Genomic DNA, 17,456 nt, shown 5'->3' with positions numbered 1-17,456 from the left:
ATTATTTATAATTATCTATTGCCACGGCCCTGTAATATAATAGGTAGTATTGATTAAAATATTATGTAATATTAATTGATTAATGATAATAGTAAAGAAAAATCAATCAGCTGTGACAAATTGATACTAAAGTTTAAACTTATAAAAAAAAATACTAAAATGTAAATTGTAAACCATGTGGCCATGTAGCATAGCACTTATTACATAAATAGTTAAATATTAAATGTATAATGTAATTAATAATTAAACTAATTGTTGTATGTTGTAAACCATTATAAGTATACCGAAAGTTTAAATTTCTATAATAACATAATATACCTAACGCAATAGTTTTTGAATCATAAAGTTTGTCATTCAACTTTAAATTACATTATACCTAAGTCGTAATTTGTGATACGTATATGTATTTTATTTGATATTTTAATGAAAAATACCTGTAGGTATTTAAGTTTATACTATTAAAGGTGATGTAAATTTGATAATACCTACCACTTGGAAGCACAACATTTGTACCTACATAAAGTTTATTGGTAAGTTTTCTTAAAATGTATAAGTAGAAAAATAAATTGTTATGATTAATAAATCAATTTGTACATACATTATTATACATTATTATGTATAGCAGTTTTTATTTAAATTTTATTTTCAGTTAAATCAGTTTTTTTCATTCAGTAAGACCATCAATAAATAATATTCAAAGTTTGATAACACAAAAGTTGTTTTACTCTTAAAATTATTAGCTGACGCCTGACACCAATGCACCATACCACAAATCTAATACAGCTTCATATATTATTACTAGTTACCATCTACTTGGACATAACAAGATGACTGCCTATTTATATCTACCTACAATATACTTAAAAATATAATGTTCTCTATTCAGAAGTACTTATAAGTTGCATATATTTAAATTTTGCATTTTGGCATAGTTATTATTATTAAAAACTATGATTATCTGTATTTACTACAAATATACTTGACCAGATAACTTGAGAGATAAATAATGAAATCACATAATTTTCTATATTATTTTCTATTTTCTATATTTTCTATATTAAAATGTTGTTTCCCATAATACATATGTTAATAATTGTATATACAATTTTTTAATGAAAAGACTAACTGTTATCTTGATAGCCAAATATATTATATTCATCATAGATATTATACAGTAAATTATGTAAGTAGATACAAGATAGCTTTCATAAATTACTTTAAGTATCCTTATAATATGATCTTATAAAAGACAATAAATTTATTTTAAATGATTAATTCATTACCATTCAATATCAAAAGAAAAACTTGTCAGTTCTTTATATTATACAGTTTAAAATTAAAATGTTTCTAGAATCTTAGCCAAGGCTTATCCTATACCAACTTAAATATTGTATTTAACTTAAGTTGTATAGATTACAATTTACTGCACTTGTTTAAAAAGTGCTCGGCGTTTAATCTTAATAAACAAAACAAAAATAAAATATTTAAAATAGTCATAAGCATGTTGATTATAAAAATAATAAAATAATAATATCATAATTTGTTGTTATTAAGTTGCACTTTATTAGAAATACGAGCCGAGATTTATTTGAATTTTATGGGAAACTAGGCTTAATTTTATTAAATTTAGTTTAGATAATTTAAATATGCAATCAAATTCACATAATTTATTCATCCAAGAAATATTATCGAATTCTGATACCTACTAAATTTAAGAAAATAAAATTTCCAACTGTTTAATTCTTCAGTTCAATTAATGTGTTAACCACTAATTTGGATTTATCTAATGGACACATGGTACATTGAAGATCTCTATTTTTGCTTTGTGGCAGTATTGTCTTGCGAACACTGTAATTGCTGCCATCTTTTTTACAAATATTGTAGGCAACTCCTGTACTTTGATCAAAAACTTCCGGACGTGTCAATGCTTTATTTCTAAAAGTATCCGCTAGTAATCTCTGTGCCTAAAATTTAGTTGAAATAATCGATGTCAAAAACTTACATAATATATTATGTAATAACTAATAACTAACCATACTATATCCAAGGCGAATACATTTTATGATAATGATAGGTCTATATTGTATAAATCAATAAAGAATTATGAACATAACATTATAAAATAAATACTCCTCACTTCATTACAATATTAGTATGTTAAAAAGTACAGTAGTAGTCACTAGTAGGTAGTAGTTAAAATCGATGAAGCATAATTCATAAATATTAGAACAAATGGCAGGTTAATAGTAAGTACAATGTAAGCTGCATCCAATTTTTTTAATTTTTATATGTCATTCTCCCCTTCACCCAGAGGGTGTGATAACACTCACACATGAGTGATACTATATTAGGTAGATATGTACTTAAAGAACACAAGGGCATTTGTTGTCTCTGTCTTATAAAAGTACAACATGGAAAATTTAACGTTCACAATTATACATGTTGCTCTGTAATTTCTATGATAATAGTGAATTTACCTCTTACAAAATTTAAAGGTAAGAATGTTATTTAGGGCATCTTGTATGATTTTATTGATATTATTATTTTTAAGTATCCCCCTGGTGAAACACAATTATTGTGTTACGGGTCTAGCGAACCCGAGGCCCCGAGCTCCTCCTCTCCAAGGCGTAGAGAGTTGATCGTAGGGCTAACAACCCTACATCGTAAAAATCTGTTGTTAAGAAACCACCAACAACGCCTCAGACTAGATAAACGGATAAACCAAACGGAAAAAGGAAACGGAAGGACAAGGAGATTAAAATCGCGATTTGGAACACCTTAAGCCTATATCGTGTAAGTGCATGCCAGACTCTCACAGAAATATTGAGTCAGTATACAGTGTGAATTGTGGCACTCCAGGAAATTAGATGGACGGGTGAAGGACAGATAAAAGAACTCACATGAATGATCTATTGCGTGTGACAGAACAAGACCGCACACAAGGTAGAATACGGAACTTTTTCGCAAAGATTAAAAAGTACAAGCAATTTAACCCTATTCTGAAAGTTGTCGAAGCTGATGACAACATTTTAATAGAGCCAATTGATAAAGTAACTAGATGGGAAAAATTACTTTGAAGTACTGCTTAATAGTGAAATACTAGTGAGACCAGTGCCACCATGGATAGATCATAGAGTGGAACAGGAGGTAAACGATGTATCCATCTAAAAGGTCAAAGAAGCCATCAGCAGTTTGAAGAATTGGAAAGAGTCTGGGTCAGATGGAATACAGGCCAAACTAATAAAATATGGTGGAGAGACACTTAACCTAGCAATTTATGAGTTATGTCCAAAAATATGGAAAGATCAGGAACTTCCAGAAGAATGGAAAAAGGCAATCATTATACCACTACACAAGAAAGGTGACAAACTCAACTGTAACAACTACAGAGGAATTTCACTTCTGAACATAACATATAAGGAGTTTTTAAAGATATTAACAGGACGATTACAAGCCATTTTCAGATGAATGTGTAGGAGAGTACCACGGACTAAGATATAATGGACTAGAAACAAGCAGCTTATCATGGCCACGAATGTATGTACAAGAGGCAAAGTGCGGGGGTCTCTATGGGTTCCTGGAGTTCTCAGCGCCCTCTGTATTTAACACAGACTAAGATACAAATTGTGTAGCCAAATAAAACCACTGGTAGCGCTGAAAACTTCAAGAACTGTATTCTTATCAGCTAAGTGACACCTATTCGTGGCCGTTCCCTGATCCCCGCCGAGCCTGTCGTTTCCAGTCCATTATACTTAGGTCTGTGGAGAGTACCAATGTGGATTCAAAAAAGGGAAATCGATAATATATCAGCTGTCGGTGATTGGTCAGATTATAGAAAAAAGTTTGAATACAAACAAAATATGTGGCAGGTATTTGTTGATTTAAAAAAGGCTTATAGCATTTATCGAGAGAGCCTTTATAATATTATGTACGAATTCAGAATTCCAATTAAGCTTATTTCCTTGACAAAAGTGTGCATGAATGACACAAAATATCAAGTAAGAGTTGACAACGTACTATCCGAAGAATTCCAAGTGGTAACAGGCTTAAAGCAAGGTGACGCTCTTTCACCACTACTGTTCAATATTGCACTTGAGAAAGTCGTATGGAGTATACAATGGGATAACTATGGTATCGACATTACATCAAAGAAAATTGGTATTCTAGGGTTTGCTGATAATTTGAATATAGTTGGTGACGATGGGAAGAGTGTGGCACGTAGCAGCTCTCATTAACGAAGCAAAACCATAGGGCTGAATGTAAATGTAAAAACCAAAGTGATGGAGTTATTACTAGTCAATAACCAGACTGACGATCTAGGGATTCAAGGACATACATTTAAAAAAGTACACTAATTTACATATTTGGGGGCCTCTATCAGGGATTATAATGACTGGTCCATCGAATTAAATAGCCGAATCATCAAGGCAGAAAAAGCATAATTTTCGTAAAATAAATACCTAAAATCTAAACGGTTTTCTAGAAGAATCAAAGTACACCTCTTCACGGCGATAATTAGATGAACGATAACTTATGGATGTGAGGTATGGTCTTTAGCTAACAGAATGGAACAAGAACTTAAGTCATTCGAAAACAAAATACTGAGAACCATCTGTGGCCCAGTAACGAACAAGGATGCTGGAGCAGAATAAGGAGCAAAGAAATTTGAGATTTGACAGGGGTTCCAAGAATAACCAACTTTATGAAAGCGCAAAGAATAAAATTGTTATGGCACGTGATGAGAAGGCCAAACTCAGAATACCTTAAAGCGGTGGTTGAGTAGAAAACCACAGGGAGGAGACTAAGAGGACGTCCAAAGAAGCGTTGGATAGATGAAATAAAGCAGGATTTAGAGAAACTAGAGATACCGAATTGGGGGAAAAAAGTAGAAAGTCGAGAAAGTGGAAGGAGGTGTCGGTAGTGGCAAAAGCTCTTGAAGAGTTGTGATGCCAATGAAGAAGAAGAATTTACAAAAAATGTACAGTTTAAAAATGCTCATAACTTGCTTCTTAATAAAAATATGAATAAAAGCCTTCGATATGTCTAAGATAACAATCTTGCAATTAAATTGTATAAGAGGTAAATTCACTCTAATTTTAGAAATGTATTATTGTGAACGTAAAACTTGCTATGTTACACGTTTGTAAGAAAAAGACAACAAATTCCCGTGTGGCATCCTCTTAATACTTAAATAATAATTTAGCTACGTACAAAACCATCCGAACATATTTGAAAACAATTTCGTTTAGATTCGTCTCCTCTTGATTCTGTAGCTGTGATACCATTCTCGTGTTTATTACTCCAAGCTGCCGGCGAACTATTCAAAAATACGTTTGCAAGATCGTCCAAAATGCGAGCTAATATACAAACCAGGAAGCAAAATAATATTATATGTTTATATTTAATATGCACGTGTCGATTATTATTTATTCATATTTAAAAATGTTGTTACGGTACGTATATAACTAAAAACAGATAAGTGGAAGTTACTTTTATGTACAGTAGGTTACAAGTGGATCACTGTAATGGATGATGATAATTTGAATTAAATGAATTCAATAAAATCATTGTATATGAAAAACGATTCTGAGTGAAGACCGCTGGTCTTTCCGCCTATAAAATATTACTAGGTATAACTCGTCTAGTTCATCTTGACCATCGGTGACCATTACAATTACTATCCTTTAATGTAAAGTTATCCAACTGTGTTGGTAACTGTGACGTCAGATGATGGCTAAGATGAACTGCACGGGTTATATATTTTATGGTATTATTGAGTAATTTACTTTACTATTAGGCATTAGTACAACAGTTGGTTAAATCCATTTTTTCCAAGAATTGTGTATATTAAATATAATGATAAACCCAATAGTTTCATACATCTACCTACAAATAATATTTTTAAACTAAAACAAAATAACTAAAATCGTTACCCTTAGATATGTAATTTCGTCCAGATTTGAACTTATAATGTCTGTAAAAAATAACTGTGTTTATATATTTTTTAGATTTTTTGGTTAAGTAGAGTATGAAATATTTATGAGAATCCTTAGCTATAAAATTGAACATTTTATAAATGTTTAACTACTAAATAATTTGTAAATTTTCAATTTGATACATTTTGTCAAAATTTGAACTTTAAATACTTATAAATAATCGTACCTATAGATCTTTATTATTTTTCAACTGATATTAAAAATACTTATGAGGAACCTTGTAATAAATTTTCATATCTTCGGTATAAAATGACATTTTTTTATGAATATCTGACTACAATATAATTTGCAAATCTTCAGAATTATGAAGCTCCAGGTCACCTGCCCTCCCACTTTGGAATTATGAAACAAAATTAACTCCATTCGTTTGTGCTTTAGTTGTGCTGGTTTGTGCTTTTAGTCCCGTCGTTTGTGCTCAACCCATTCCAAAGTTATTCAACTTTGACAGTTGGGGCTGAAATGTAATCCCAGCTACTCCCCTTTGTAAAAAAATTATTTTTTCCTTCGAATCTGATCACAACTGTCCATATAATCATTTTTACCTGTATGGTCTTTAGTCGTAAGACATTTGGTTCGCCAGAAAAACTCATACACTTGTGGATTAGAATTTTTTTTTTTTAAATTTGCGCCATTTTAGGAAAACAACAAATGGACTTACAGCCTAAAACTAAATATATAATTGTGGTACAGGCGGTACTTTAAATACATTCTATGTATTTTGGAAAATCAAAATGATGTGGATTAGAAAATAGTTTTTTTATTGTAAGTGCATGATTGTCGATCTTTAAAAAAATAATTTCCACTCAATCAATGAAACTTAAGTATATGGATATTTATAGGTAATTGTTTTACCTGTTTGTGTCAATTTCAGTGTTTGTATAAAAAATAATATATTCAAATATAATTGTATTTGATACCTACGCGTTGTAATACTCTGATGTAGTGATGCATGTAGTGATGATGTAGTGAGGAGTTCGTCGTCCTAATTATAGTTTTTGTAGTTTATTCGAGAAATGTTCAATATTTATAATTAAAGGTGTATATTATACATATTCTAATATAACAAATGTTTATACTAAATTGTTATAGTAACAATTTAAGAATATTAGTTTTTTTTAAATAATATTGTACTTATTATATATTATGATATTATATAGGTAGTATATACCTACTACCTACAAGTATAATTGAATAATTGTTGAAAACCAGTTGTTTATATGTACTATCTGTAAAGGTTAGACCCTAAAATGTTCGTATCGTCTTCAAAGTACATATTATCTATATTTTCTTTCCAAATTAATTGCAACCATTTGTAACAAAAAAACACATTTTTACAGTTTTTTATTCTAAAAACTTTTTTAAAGGTTATTTTATTTTATTTTTTTTAAAGACAAAGTTCAAATTTGTATGACTAATTCAAAAATTTTTAGTCAATAAATTTTCCCTATTACGCTTATTATTATTTAAAAAGTATATTTTAAAAAGTTTATAGCTAGGTAAAATATAAAAAGTAACTTCACTTGGATAAAATAAAAATAAAAAATAGTTATACATTAAAATCTATCAAGGGGGGGAATGCATGTGAAATATAGTCCGTTAGTTCTAAACTAGACAATACATTTTAAAGGTACTAATTATTTTATTTATTCTGGATATTATTTATTTTTTTGCATATTTATTTATATATTTCTGGCGAACCAAATGTTTTACGACTTAATGTTTTATGATTATGTGGACAGTTGTGAACAGATTCATAAGACAAAATAATTTTTTTTTACAAAGGGGAGTAGCTCCCAAACTTTCAAATTTGAAAAACTTTGGAAAGGGTTGAGCACAGACGACGGGATTAAAAGCACAAACCAGGACAAATGAAGCACAAACGAATGTAGTTAATTTTGATCCTAAATTCCAAAGTGGGGGTGCCAGGGACATGGGCTGGATTATAATGAATTTTGTAAAAATTTTAATTTTAAATACCATTAAAAAACAAATTTTCAATTTCAATTTTTTAAAAATAACTTAACATTTATCAAGTATCAAAAATGGATAATATGAATATTTTATGAACTTTTCAAGTACCTACAGTTAATCTTTTTTGAATAACTACAAAATAAGAAAATTGTTGTATGAGAGTTTGTTAATTTACGGGTAATGTCTAACTTCAAACGCTCGTAAAACGTTTGACTTGCCGGTAAACTTTTTGTTAAATGTAGAAAACTTAAGGGGGAACTTGTATAACAATTTCAAATATTAGATACAAAAAGAAACATTTTTATGAATTTTTTATTCGAAATAATTTGTCAATTTTCGTGTTTTTGATGAACTTTGTCAACATTTTTACTTCACACTCATAACAAATTATTGTGAATTTACACTAATTTTTTTTAGATTCTGAGCGAAGCGATGAATGTATTGATTTTACAATGATGTGTGTGTTTTTTTTTGTGTCTGTCATCACCTTTTAGGACAGTAAAAATGCTTGGATTTTCTTCAACAGTAACTTTTCTGATAGGAAAGTGAATCTAGTTGGTACTTTGGGGGGTCAAAAGTAAACATTTTCCAGTAGTTTTCAAAAATGACGTGAAAAACAAAAGAAAAATTAAGGAAAATCGGGAATTTTTATGAAAAATCTGTTTTCGAGAAAATCGATTTTGGTTTTTGGTGCAACTCTAAAACAAATAACTATAGATACATGAAATTTCGACTGAATGTTTATATTAGCTTTTTTTATACACCATAACATTTTCCAAATTTTTCGACTTATTTTGAGCTGTTTACGAACATGTCAGTTTTAATTTATTTAGTTTTTTTTTTCAATAATTGTCAATAAAATGTTATTTGTTGGGTAATAATGCTTGAAAATTTAATAGATTGTTATAAATTATAATATCAGTTGAAAAATATTAAAAATAACTGGGCACAATTTTTTTTATAAGCATTGTAAATTTAAATATACATACCTAAACAGGCTGAACATACTTAACGTAATATTTTAAAAATACCTAAATCAAAATAATATAATATCGTAATTCCAACGTACTAACGGACAATTGTATGATTTAAGACAGTTTCTTAAGCTACTTTAAAATTATAACTTGTTTTCCTCAAATACTCAATAGTTTAATTTTCAAATTAGTAATTTAATAATAAATTGTAGTATTAAACATAATATTATAATATGTGATATATAGATCAATGAAGAATATTTATATCCCATTATTTTTCAATACGATAAAACAGTAAAGAAAAGTATATTTATTGATTATTATTCTATTTAAATGTAAAATTAGTGCTTACTAATAAAAAAGAAGAATTTGTTGTTTTTAAGTTCAACTTTATTAAAAATATGAGAATATGCTAAGATTTAGACGAGTTTTAGAAGTTAGGTTTATGTGGATGACCAATTAGCTGATTATTTGGCCTGAACTCGGAAAAAGTCTCAAATTATATGTTCTATTTTTATAAAAGAATATCTTTATTAAGTTATTTGTTTAGACCAGAACTGTAATATTGTACAAATAAAAATATAAATAATAATATATTATGTACATTAATTTATATTTGTTCCAGTATTTTGATTATTAATATTATAAAATTCAAATGATTAACAAGAGCCGGTTTTTCAATCATCCAGTTATTCATCGAATAAACTTATTCAGCAAAGAAACTTCCCAAGAAAACAAGATGTTGATCAGTGTTTTTAATACAAACTTATCTTTTGAATAACTATTTGGAAGATAAATTTGTTATTAGGAAAATAAATCTATTCTGTAGATTTTGATACTAACAGACGTTAATACAGATAATAGTGTGTTGTGAAATAAATTGTACTAATCAACTTTATTTGATTGGTTCAAAATCATACCAAAATATATCACTTTATCAGTGATAGGACAACATCACGTAATAATGTGTGATAATTATGTTATTAATTTTTACAACATAAGTGTCCACTTCAAGTTTCTACATATTTTGTGATTAGGTACTGATTACAAATGTGAATAAAATAGTCATGGTATCAAAGCAAAATAAATGACTAAGAGCTACCAAATTGTCTTTTATGGAAAAGGAATTGTCATTAATAAATGTCATTGAAAACCATTTTCTCCTAGAAAATAAAGAGTCCAATGATTTGTCGTGTAAGATAAAAATAAATGATGGTTATAAATTTCTGGGAAATACAATTCAACTACAGCAGGTTGTGTAATATATACTATAATATTTTAGATACTTTAATATTTAAATACTTTTTTTTTATACATAAATTAAAGCTTAGAGAAGTCACAAGTTTAATATTGGTATATAAAAGAATTAAAAAATTACTCAGAAAATATAAAACATTGATTCAAGTACAGGGTGCTGGGTTCAGTGGCGTAATTAGGAATTTGGTTTTGGGGAGGGATATGCATTTTTAGCAAACATGAATGGTCATTATCAATACTTTGATCAAAATATTATCATTAAAAAACAAGTTTTGGGGGATCTATCCCCCTAATCCATCCCCTAATTACGCCCTTGGCTGGGTTAATGTTTTAGGTACTTACCAGTCTAATTGTGTAGATATTTGCTTATTTAATATGTATCCCAAAATTTGAATAGCCACTTCTTTTGAGATTTAAAATTTAGGTAACTTTAAAGTATTGATCATCCCAAAATGTCAAGTGATAAATTCATACATGAATTGTGTACATATTATGTCGTTGATGATTTAAGTACTCAATGATTTTAATATCGCCGTTTTCAAAAAATATCCAATAAATCCATAATTACATCCCAAATATAAATTTTTACGAACAGAAAAACAGAAGAAAAGACGTAACGACTAACGAATTTAAATTATATTAAATATTAAAAATATTATTACAAAATATATTATTTTTAATATTGTAGGTACCTAAATATTCTAATTGATAGTTATTCGTCAAATAACATCTTATTCAGTAGAAATGTACTGTATAACTTATTTGTGATTTATTCGTCGAATAAGACTTATTCTGACATTGAAAAACCAAAAAAATTATATATTTTTGTAAGTTAGCGAATAAATTTGGTTAGGTATTCGATGAATAAAATTGATTGAAAAACTGGCCCTAAGTATTTCTAATAAAGTTTAACTGTTGTAATGAAAATAAAAATATTACATTCGAGTTCTTCCCCATCTTCGTTCTTAATTATAATACGATGTCCGTCATCATCGTCAAAACCATTATCATAGTCTGTATTGACGTCACTATAACCATCATCATCTAGGTTAATCGAAGTATTCTCATTATATTTTATTAATTCTTCGCCTCTCAATATGTTGATATCATTTTCTCCCGACAAATTATTGGCCGCCGTTACTGAATGTTTACTATAATCCGTCACATACAGTACTCCGTCATCTTCGTTTGCATTATAATAATGGCTATCCGTTATTCTGTTTGGTATCGTAGTTGTCGGCTTACCACCGTGTTTTGATAATAACAGTTTACCATCACCATCATATTGTGATTTCGAACGAATTTTCACTGTTTCAATTCTTTGACCATCGTCGTTTCTTCCATCGTGAGTAGTGTCAATCATAGCATGAGTATTCTCTGCGTCTGTTGCTGATCTGAATGATTCTACATCGCCGTTAATGAATTTGTTTTTGTTAACGCCATTGCTGTCTGCTTCAAATGTATTGTAATTTTGTGGTTGTTTCGTTGATTTTGATAACTTTTCATTACTTGTCATCGATTCATTGTTACCATTTTCCACATTTGTGTACTCACCACGACCATTAGTGTTGCTAACATCCTCAAGAATGTTTAAGGTCTTTTCACTTTTTATTTTCGTTTTACTTACATTTTTACTGACTGAATGCTTTATGAGGACAGAATTTGATAAAATTTGATTGTTTCCACTAATTTTCTCTGAGTCGTCTGCAGCAATTACTGTCACCGATTTCAAACCTTTTTTCGATTTTCCGTTAATTTTTTTTTTTGTAGCTTTATTGTGGTTTTGCAAGGACAAGCTGCCCTTAACAATGGTTTTTGAAATTTTTTTTTTGGATTTCTGGTTATTTTTACTCTTAATGTGGTTTGACTTCTTATTATTTTTTATTTTCTTCTTAATTGTACTTTTACTGCCTGGACGACTTGCGAAAACAGAATTCGATAATATTTCATGGTTTTCAAAAATTTTGTTTGAGTCATGCACCGCATCAATTACTGATGTCAATTTCTTATTATTTTTTATTTTCTTCTTAATTGTACTTTTACTGCCTGGACGACTTACAAGAACAGAATTCGATAATATTTCATGGTTTTTAAAAATTTTGTTTGAGTCATCCACCACAGCAATCACTGGGGTAAATTGCATACCTTTTTTTGATTTACCGTTCGTTTTTGTAACTTTATTGGAGTTTTGCGAAGACAAGCTGCCTTTCACGAAGGTTTTTGAACTTTTACTTTTTTTGAATTTCTGGTTATTCTTACTCTTAAAGGGATTTGACATCTTATTATTTTTTATTTTTTTCTTAGAAGTATTTTTAATGACTGGATGCCTTACGAGGACCAAATTCGATAATATTTCATGGTTTTCAATTATTTTCTCCGAGTCATCTACCGCAGTAATCACTGGGGAAAATTTCAAACCTTTTTTCGATTTTCTGTTAGTTTTAATTATTTTTGTAGCTTTGTAGGAGTTTTGCAAGGACAATCTGCGTTTACCGATAGTTTTTGTAAATTTACCAATTTTTGATTTTTGGTTAATTTTTGATTTTTTTGTGGTTTTTAATTTAAGTCTATTTGTTTTATTTTTACTTAATTCATTGGTTTTTGAATCATTTGTTTCGATACCAATTTTTTGATTCTCAATTTCGTTAACCGTGTTTTTGTTCATTATTAAAACATCTTTATTACTAGTGACTTTACTGCAGATATAATTTATGGGTTTCTCTAGCCATGGAGATAGCATATTGGCTACAAATATTTGTACCCCTTGTAGAAAATTGTCCGGTGAGTTAAGTAACACGTATTCGTTGGTTACATTATTAATCTTCTTTAGAATCACATGTGCCATTTTTTGTTTCTTTGATATTCGACCACTACAAAGTACTTGGACCATATAATTAAATATCAAAGATGTTAAAGTTCTGAAAAAATCTCCCTTCCAATTAATTGAATCACAGTCTGGATTAAAATTGCTCAAAAATCGACATAACTCGGTTTGAGTGCTTCTGTAGCTGGACCATTTCCTGTGTATATAGGTAGGTAATTATGTAAAAATACGTATGCGTTACCTGAACATGTACCTAGACATATTTTTTTATCAGTGGCGTAAATAGAGGAATGCAGGAAATAAGCACTAATGTCCAGAGGCCTTTCTGTTGGCTTAATATAGTAAAACATAAAATAAATAATAACAACATAATAGTTCCACAGTACGAGTTTGAATCGAATTGGAAACGGGCCTTTATGGATTTCGTATCGGGTTCGAAATTGTGTATTTACGCCACTGTTTTTTAGTATAATATATTATTATATATTATTTTAATAATATTTAAAGAGTAGGATGTTATTATATTTTATACTTACGGGTCGGAAAAGTTCAATCTCGAGGGTAATATTTTTGTTAATATTATCCTTGTGGCTGGAGCTAAATTGTATTCTGCACTTTGAAGAAATTGTTTAACAAAACTATATACAAAAAAAGTGGGTAAATGGATGTCGCTCTTCTGTACAGTAGGTTGCAAGAGGGTCAATGTATAATGGATTGTATTAAACTTGAATTCAATGATATAATATAATTATATAAGAAAAACGATTCTGAGTTTAAATATATGACATAGGGAACATTTGTAACCAATTCGTACTCACTGAGGCCAAATCGTCGTGTTTACGTCAAAGAATGCGTGTTTTCCGGTCTCACGATGACGGCCGTTCGCAGCCGGCCCACCTGTTTTCCGACATTTTTTTATTATGAAACTCAAACCGTGTGGCGTCCACCCTTTGGGCGTTGATAGTAATGCAGTATGTTGGGACTGGGACAGGCAGTTCCGATTGACCGTGGTAATGCCAATCCGCCTAATCAACGTGTTTTGTTGTCGATCACGTAACTGATTACAGCTCATTATTCTCAGCTATTATACCGAAGCCAATTTACAAAGTCACGACGAAAATGTAATTATTATAATATAATGCCTACCGTTTATGTATAGGTATAGCTAACAAGTGATGATTGTTGTTGTGTTTTATTTTTTTGCTGAGCGTGAGATATGTGAAAATAAATGTAAACATTTATAATTTAACTTTATTTAAAATTTTATTTTTCATCTCATACTAATCTGAATTTATTGTATATATAAATTGTAAACTGTTATTATTATTGTAACTTAATATACCATTGTAACTATGGTGATAAACAATGTATAGACACCAATTTCGTAGCGATCAGGGCCTAAAATTAAGATATTTTGCTACTGCACACCTAATTCCAAACAAAAATATTTTAAAATAATGAACATAATAGACCTAGTAGTACACAATATGTAGTGGCATGCCCAGGGAGGGTGGTTAGGCGTTATATCCCCCTATTGTCTTTTTTTGCCGACCAACAGAAAACCACTTATTAGTTATTAGGACATATAGAGTCATTAGTTTTTATTAATTATTAATTTTATTCGTTGAGTCAACAAGCTTGAAATTTAATACGGTGCTCTTAATTTTCTTACAATGACAGTCGAAAAATATTAAAAATACAGTCACAATTTTTTTTAATAAGTATTTAGTTCAAATTTTCCTAACAATTTATCTCGGCCATTTTAAAATGAATAAAACATAATATATATTGGATAATTTGTAAATGTGAGAAACAATTTTCCCCACGTAGTAATATAGTGGTCATTAAAAAATGTGTTGAGTTATATCTATATTTTTAGGAAAAAAAGCTTTGTAGAATTGTTGGATTTTGATGTCTATTTTTTTATCTGAAAGAAGAAGACTTTATAGCTATATATGCCCTATATATATATACTTTATATACTCTACAGCTCGCATCGATCTCTGATTTTGTATTTTATTTCAAATAATTGTATTTTTTATATTCTCTTGTATTTTTTTAGACATATTATAAAGTTTGAGAATAAAATATTGAAAAATAGAGATCGATGCGGGTTGTATAATATTTCCCTCAAGCAATCAAAAAAAAATATATGAAATTTGGTTGATTTTATAAGGCGGTATCGTTATTTTCGCAGAGTGTATTTTTATCCAGCGCGACGGTAGTGGCGCGAAGCTAAGAAAAAAAAATAGCGGAGTAGCCACTAACGTATAATAACAGGACACCGAGTTTTAACATTGAAAAATCATCCTAATTTATGTCAATTCTTTGCCAAGCTCTACAGGGCAAACGGCTGAACATATAAAGTAGTATGAGGTATCAATCGATCAGAAATATTGTGCAGGTGGGAGGAATTTGCTAGCAGATTGGTTAGATAGTTTGTAAGTTATAAGCACAAATGTTCAAGTACTTTTAAGACCAATTTTGCGTATGGAACAGTGGGGATAGATAAACGGTGGGTTGGGGAACGAAAATATCGTAAATATCCCCGACCCGGCGGCAGCGACGATGTACTACGACGACGCACGGACGATATTATTACTCTATGTTGACAACTGACAATTGCAAAAACAAACCATCTCGTGACTTGAACTCGATTGTTCGCGACGTGTTTATACTTTTATTATTATTTCCTTCTATATTACTATTAGGAGGCCAGCGGTTATTAAAGATTATTATAATTATTAAATTATTATTATTATTATTATTATTATTATTATAGAATACCATGTAATTAGCACATCAACATTAAAAATAGTTGATATAACACCAAAAACACTTCGTTAAACTCCGTGTACAAAAAAAGGTAAGTTAAAAAAAAAAAAATTAGTAATGATTAAATCTTTAAAAGACGTGATATAATATGGAAATTAAGTAAAATGCCATTTTATAATATTACAAATACCCATGATGACAAATAAGATCAATTGTAATGTTAAATACTTAGTCAACATATTGTTGACACATTATTAATTACTGTAAATACTGTAGTGGTTACTTAATTGTATTTATTTAAGTATACTTCTACGTCCTGCCAAATAGTTAAACATAATATGTTGACTAAGTATCTAACATTACAATTGATCTTATTTGTCATCATAGGTTAGATTAGGTCATTTGTAATATTATAAAATGGCATTTTACTTCATTTCCATATTATATCACGTCTTTTAAAGATTTAATCATTACTAAATTTTTTTTTTTTTAACTTAGCTGTTTTTTACACGGTGTTTAACGAAGTGTTTTTGGTGTGATAATATGTGCACGGAACGTATGAACGAAAACACAGACGTGTGACTAAGTATAATGCGTGTGACGTGCGTGCGCTATTATCACCGTGGGATACAGCTCATGGGTAGCTTAAAACCAAATACTATAGGTTAGAATACGGGAAGCTCTATAGAAACCTGCTGGCGTTATAGCGCTCCAAAATGTATGTGATTGCCTATTCAGCCCAAACAAAAATGACTGGACTCAGTAAAATACAAGGTGATATTATGTTCAACACACTTTACAAATCAAGACTATTCATTTCGGAACGATGTTGGAAATAGAATGTCTGTATATTATACCTAGTTATTTTAAGATAATTGTATTTTATGTCCTTATTAGACAATTATTAACAAGATTCAAATCAATAATTATTAATTATGCAGGTTATTTTATAAAGGTGCGATTCCGTCATTGAATCTACCTACTTCTGTGTATTGTAAAAAGACTGTGTTGGATAAGCAGGATACAACATCAATTTGGCGTCCAAAGTTTTGAGTCTGTTATTAAAGAAAATGCTAAATAACTCAAATCGTAATAAACAAGAGACCTTTAATGTCCTTAAAAATATATTATTACCAAATCAACAAGTTCTTGGCGGTAAATTAAATAACCTCTAATCTAGTCGAATATTTAAAAAAATTACTATTTTAATTAATTTGTTATTTTACATTTTAGTGTCCAATTTAGTCGATGAGAACACACTATATAGTGAATTAGTTCAGCCTTCAAATCTTAAAGACGAAACAAGTAAATCATCTACTATTAAATACTTTTAAGTTTTATTATATGAAGCTTTGTACTTTTATTAGAATGATAACTTCTAGATCTACTCGCTTTCTACTGTAACCCCAAACTACCATTTTGACTAGTTTGCCCAGTTACCTATCCACTTGCACACCAAAGAATCCACAAGCATGTTTCCTATTCCTGAAATTAATGTTGAATAACTTCACGCCGCGCATTACGCTTTATATATCTTGCCGGAAAAATTTAAATTTTTACAACTGATTTTTAAGTGAATTGTCTAAGCTTTATTAACTATTATATTTTATTTTATTTTAGATTCTGAGTGAAACGATGAATGTATTGATTTTACAATGA

General features: G+C 29.4%; 1 protein-coding gene across 1 annotated transcript; it reads right to left on the bottom strand.

Moving 5' to 3' along the window:
* Positions 1-1,736: 1,736 nt before the first annotated feature.
* Positions 1,737-14,094, bottom strand: LOC132934295 (putative uncharacterized protein DDB_G0282133). The gene is made up of 5 exons (XM_061000579.1): positions 13,841-14,094; positions 13,559-13,660; positions 11,138-13,218; positions 5,212-5,357; positions 1,737-1,964 (listed from the first exon to the last, which is right to left on the bottom strand). Exons 1-5 carry the CDS (start codon positions 14,092-14,094, stop codon positions 1,737-1,739), a joined length of 2,811 nt encoding a protein of 936 aa, XP_060856562.1.
* Between the last annotated feature and the right edge of the window lie 3,362 nt (positions 14,095-17,456).

This window comes from Metopolophium dirhodum, chromosome 1 (genome assembly GCF_019925205.1).
Source record: "Metopolophium dirhodum isolate CAU chromosome 1, ASM1992520v1, whole genome shotgun sequence".
Classification (NCBI taxonomy): domain Eukaryota; kingdom Metazoa; phylum Arthropoda; class Insecta; order Hemiptera; family Aphididae; genus Metopolophium; species Metopolophium dirhodum.
Note: the sequence above shows the minus strand (reverse complement) of the source record. Positions and strands in the feature narration are given on the sequence as shown.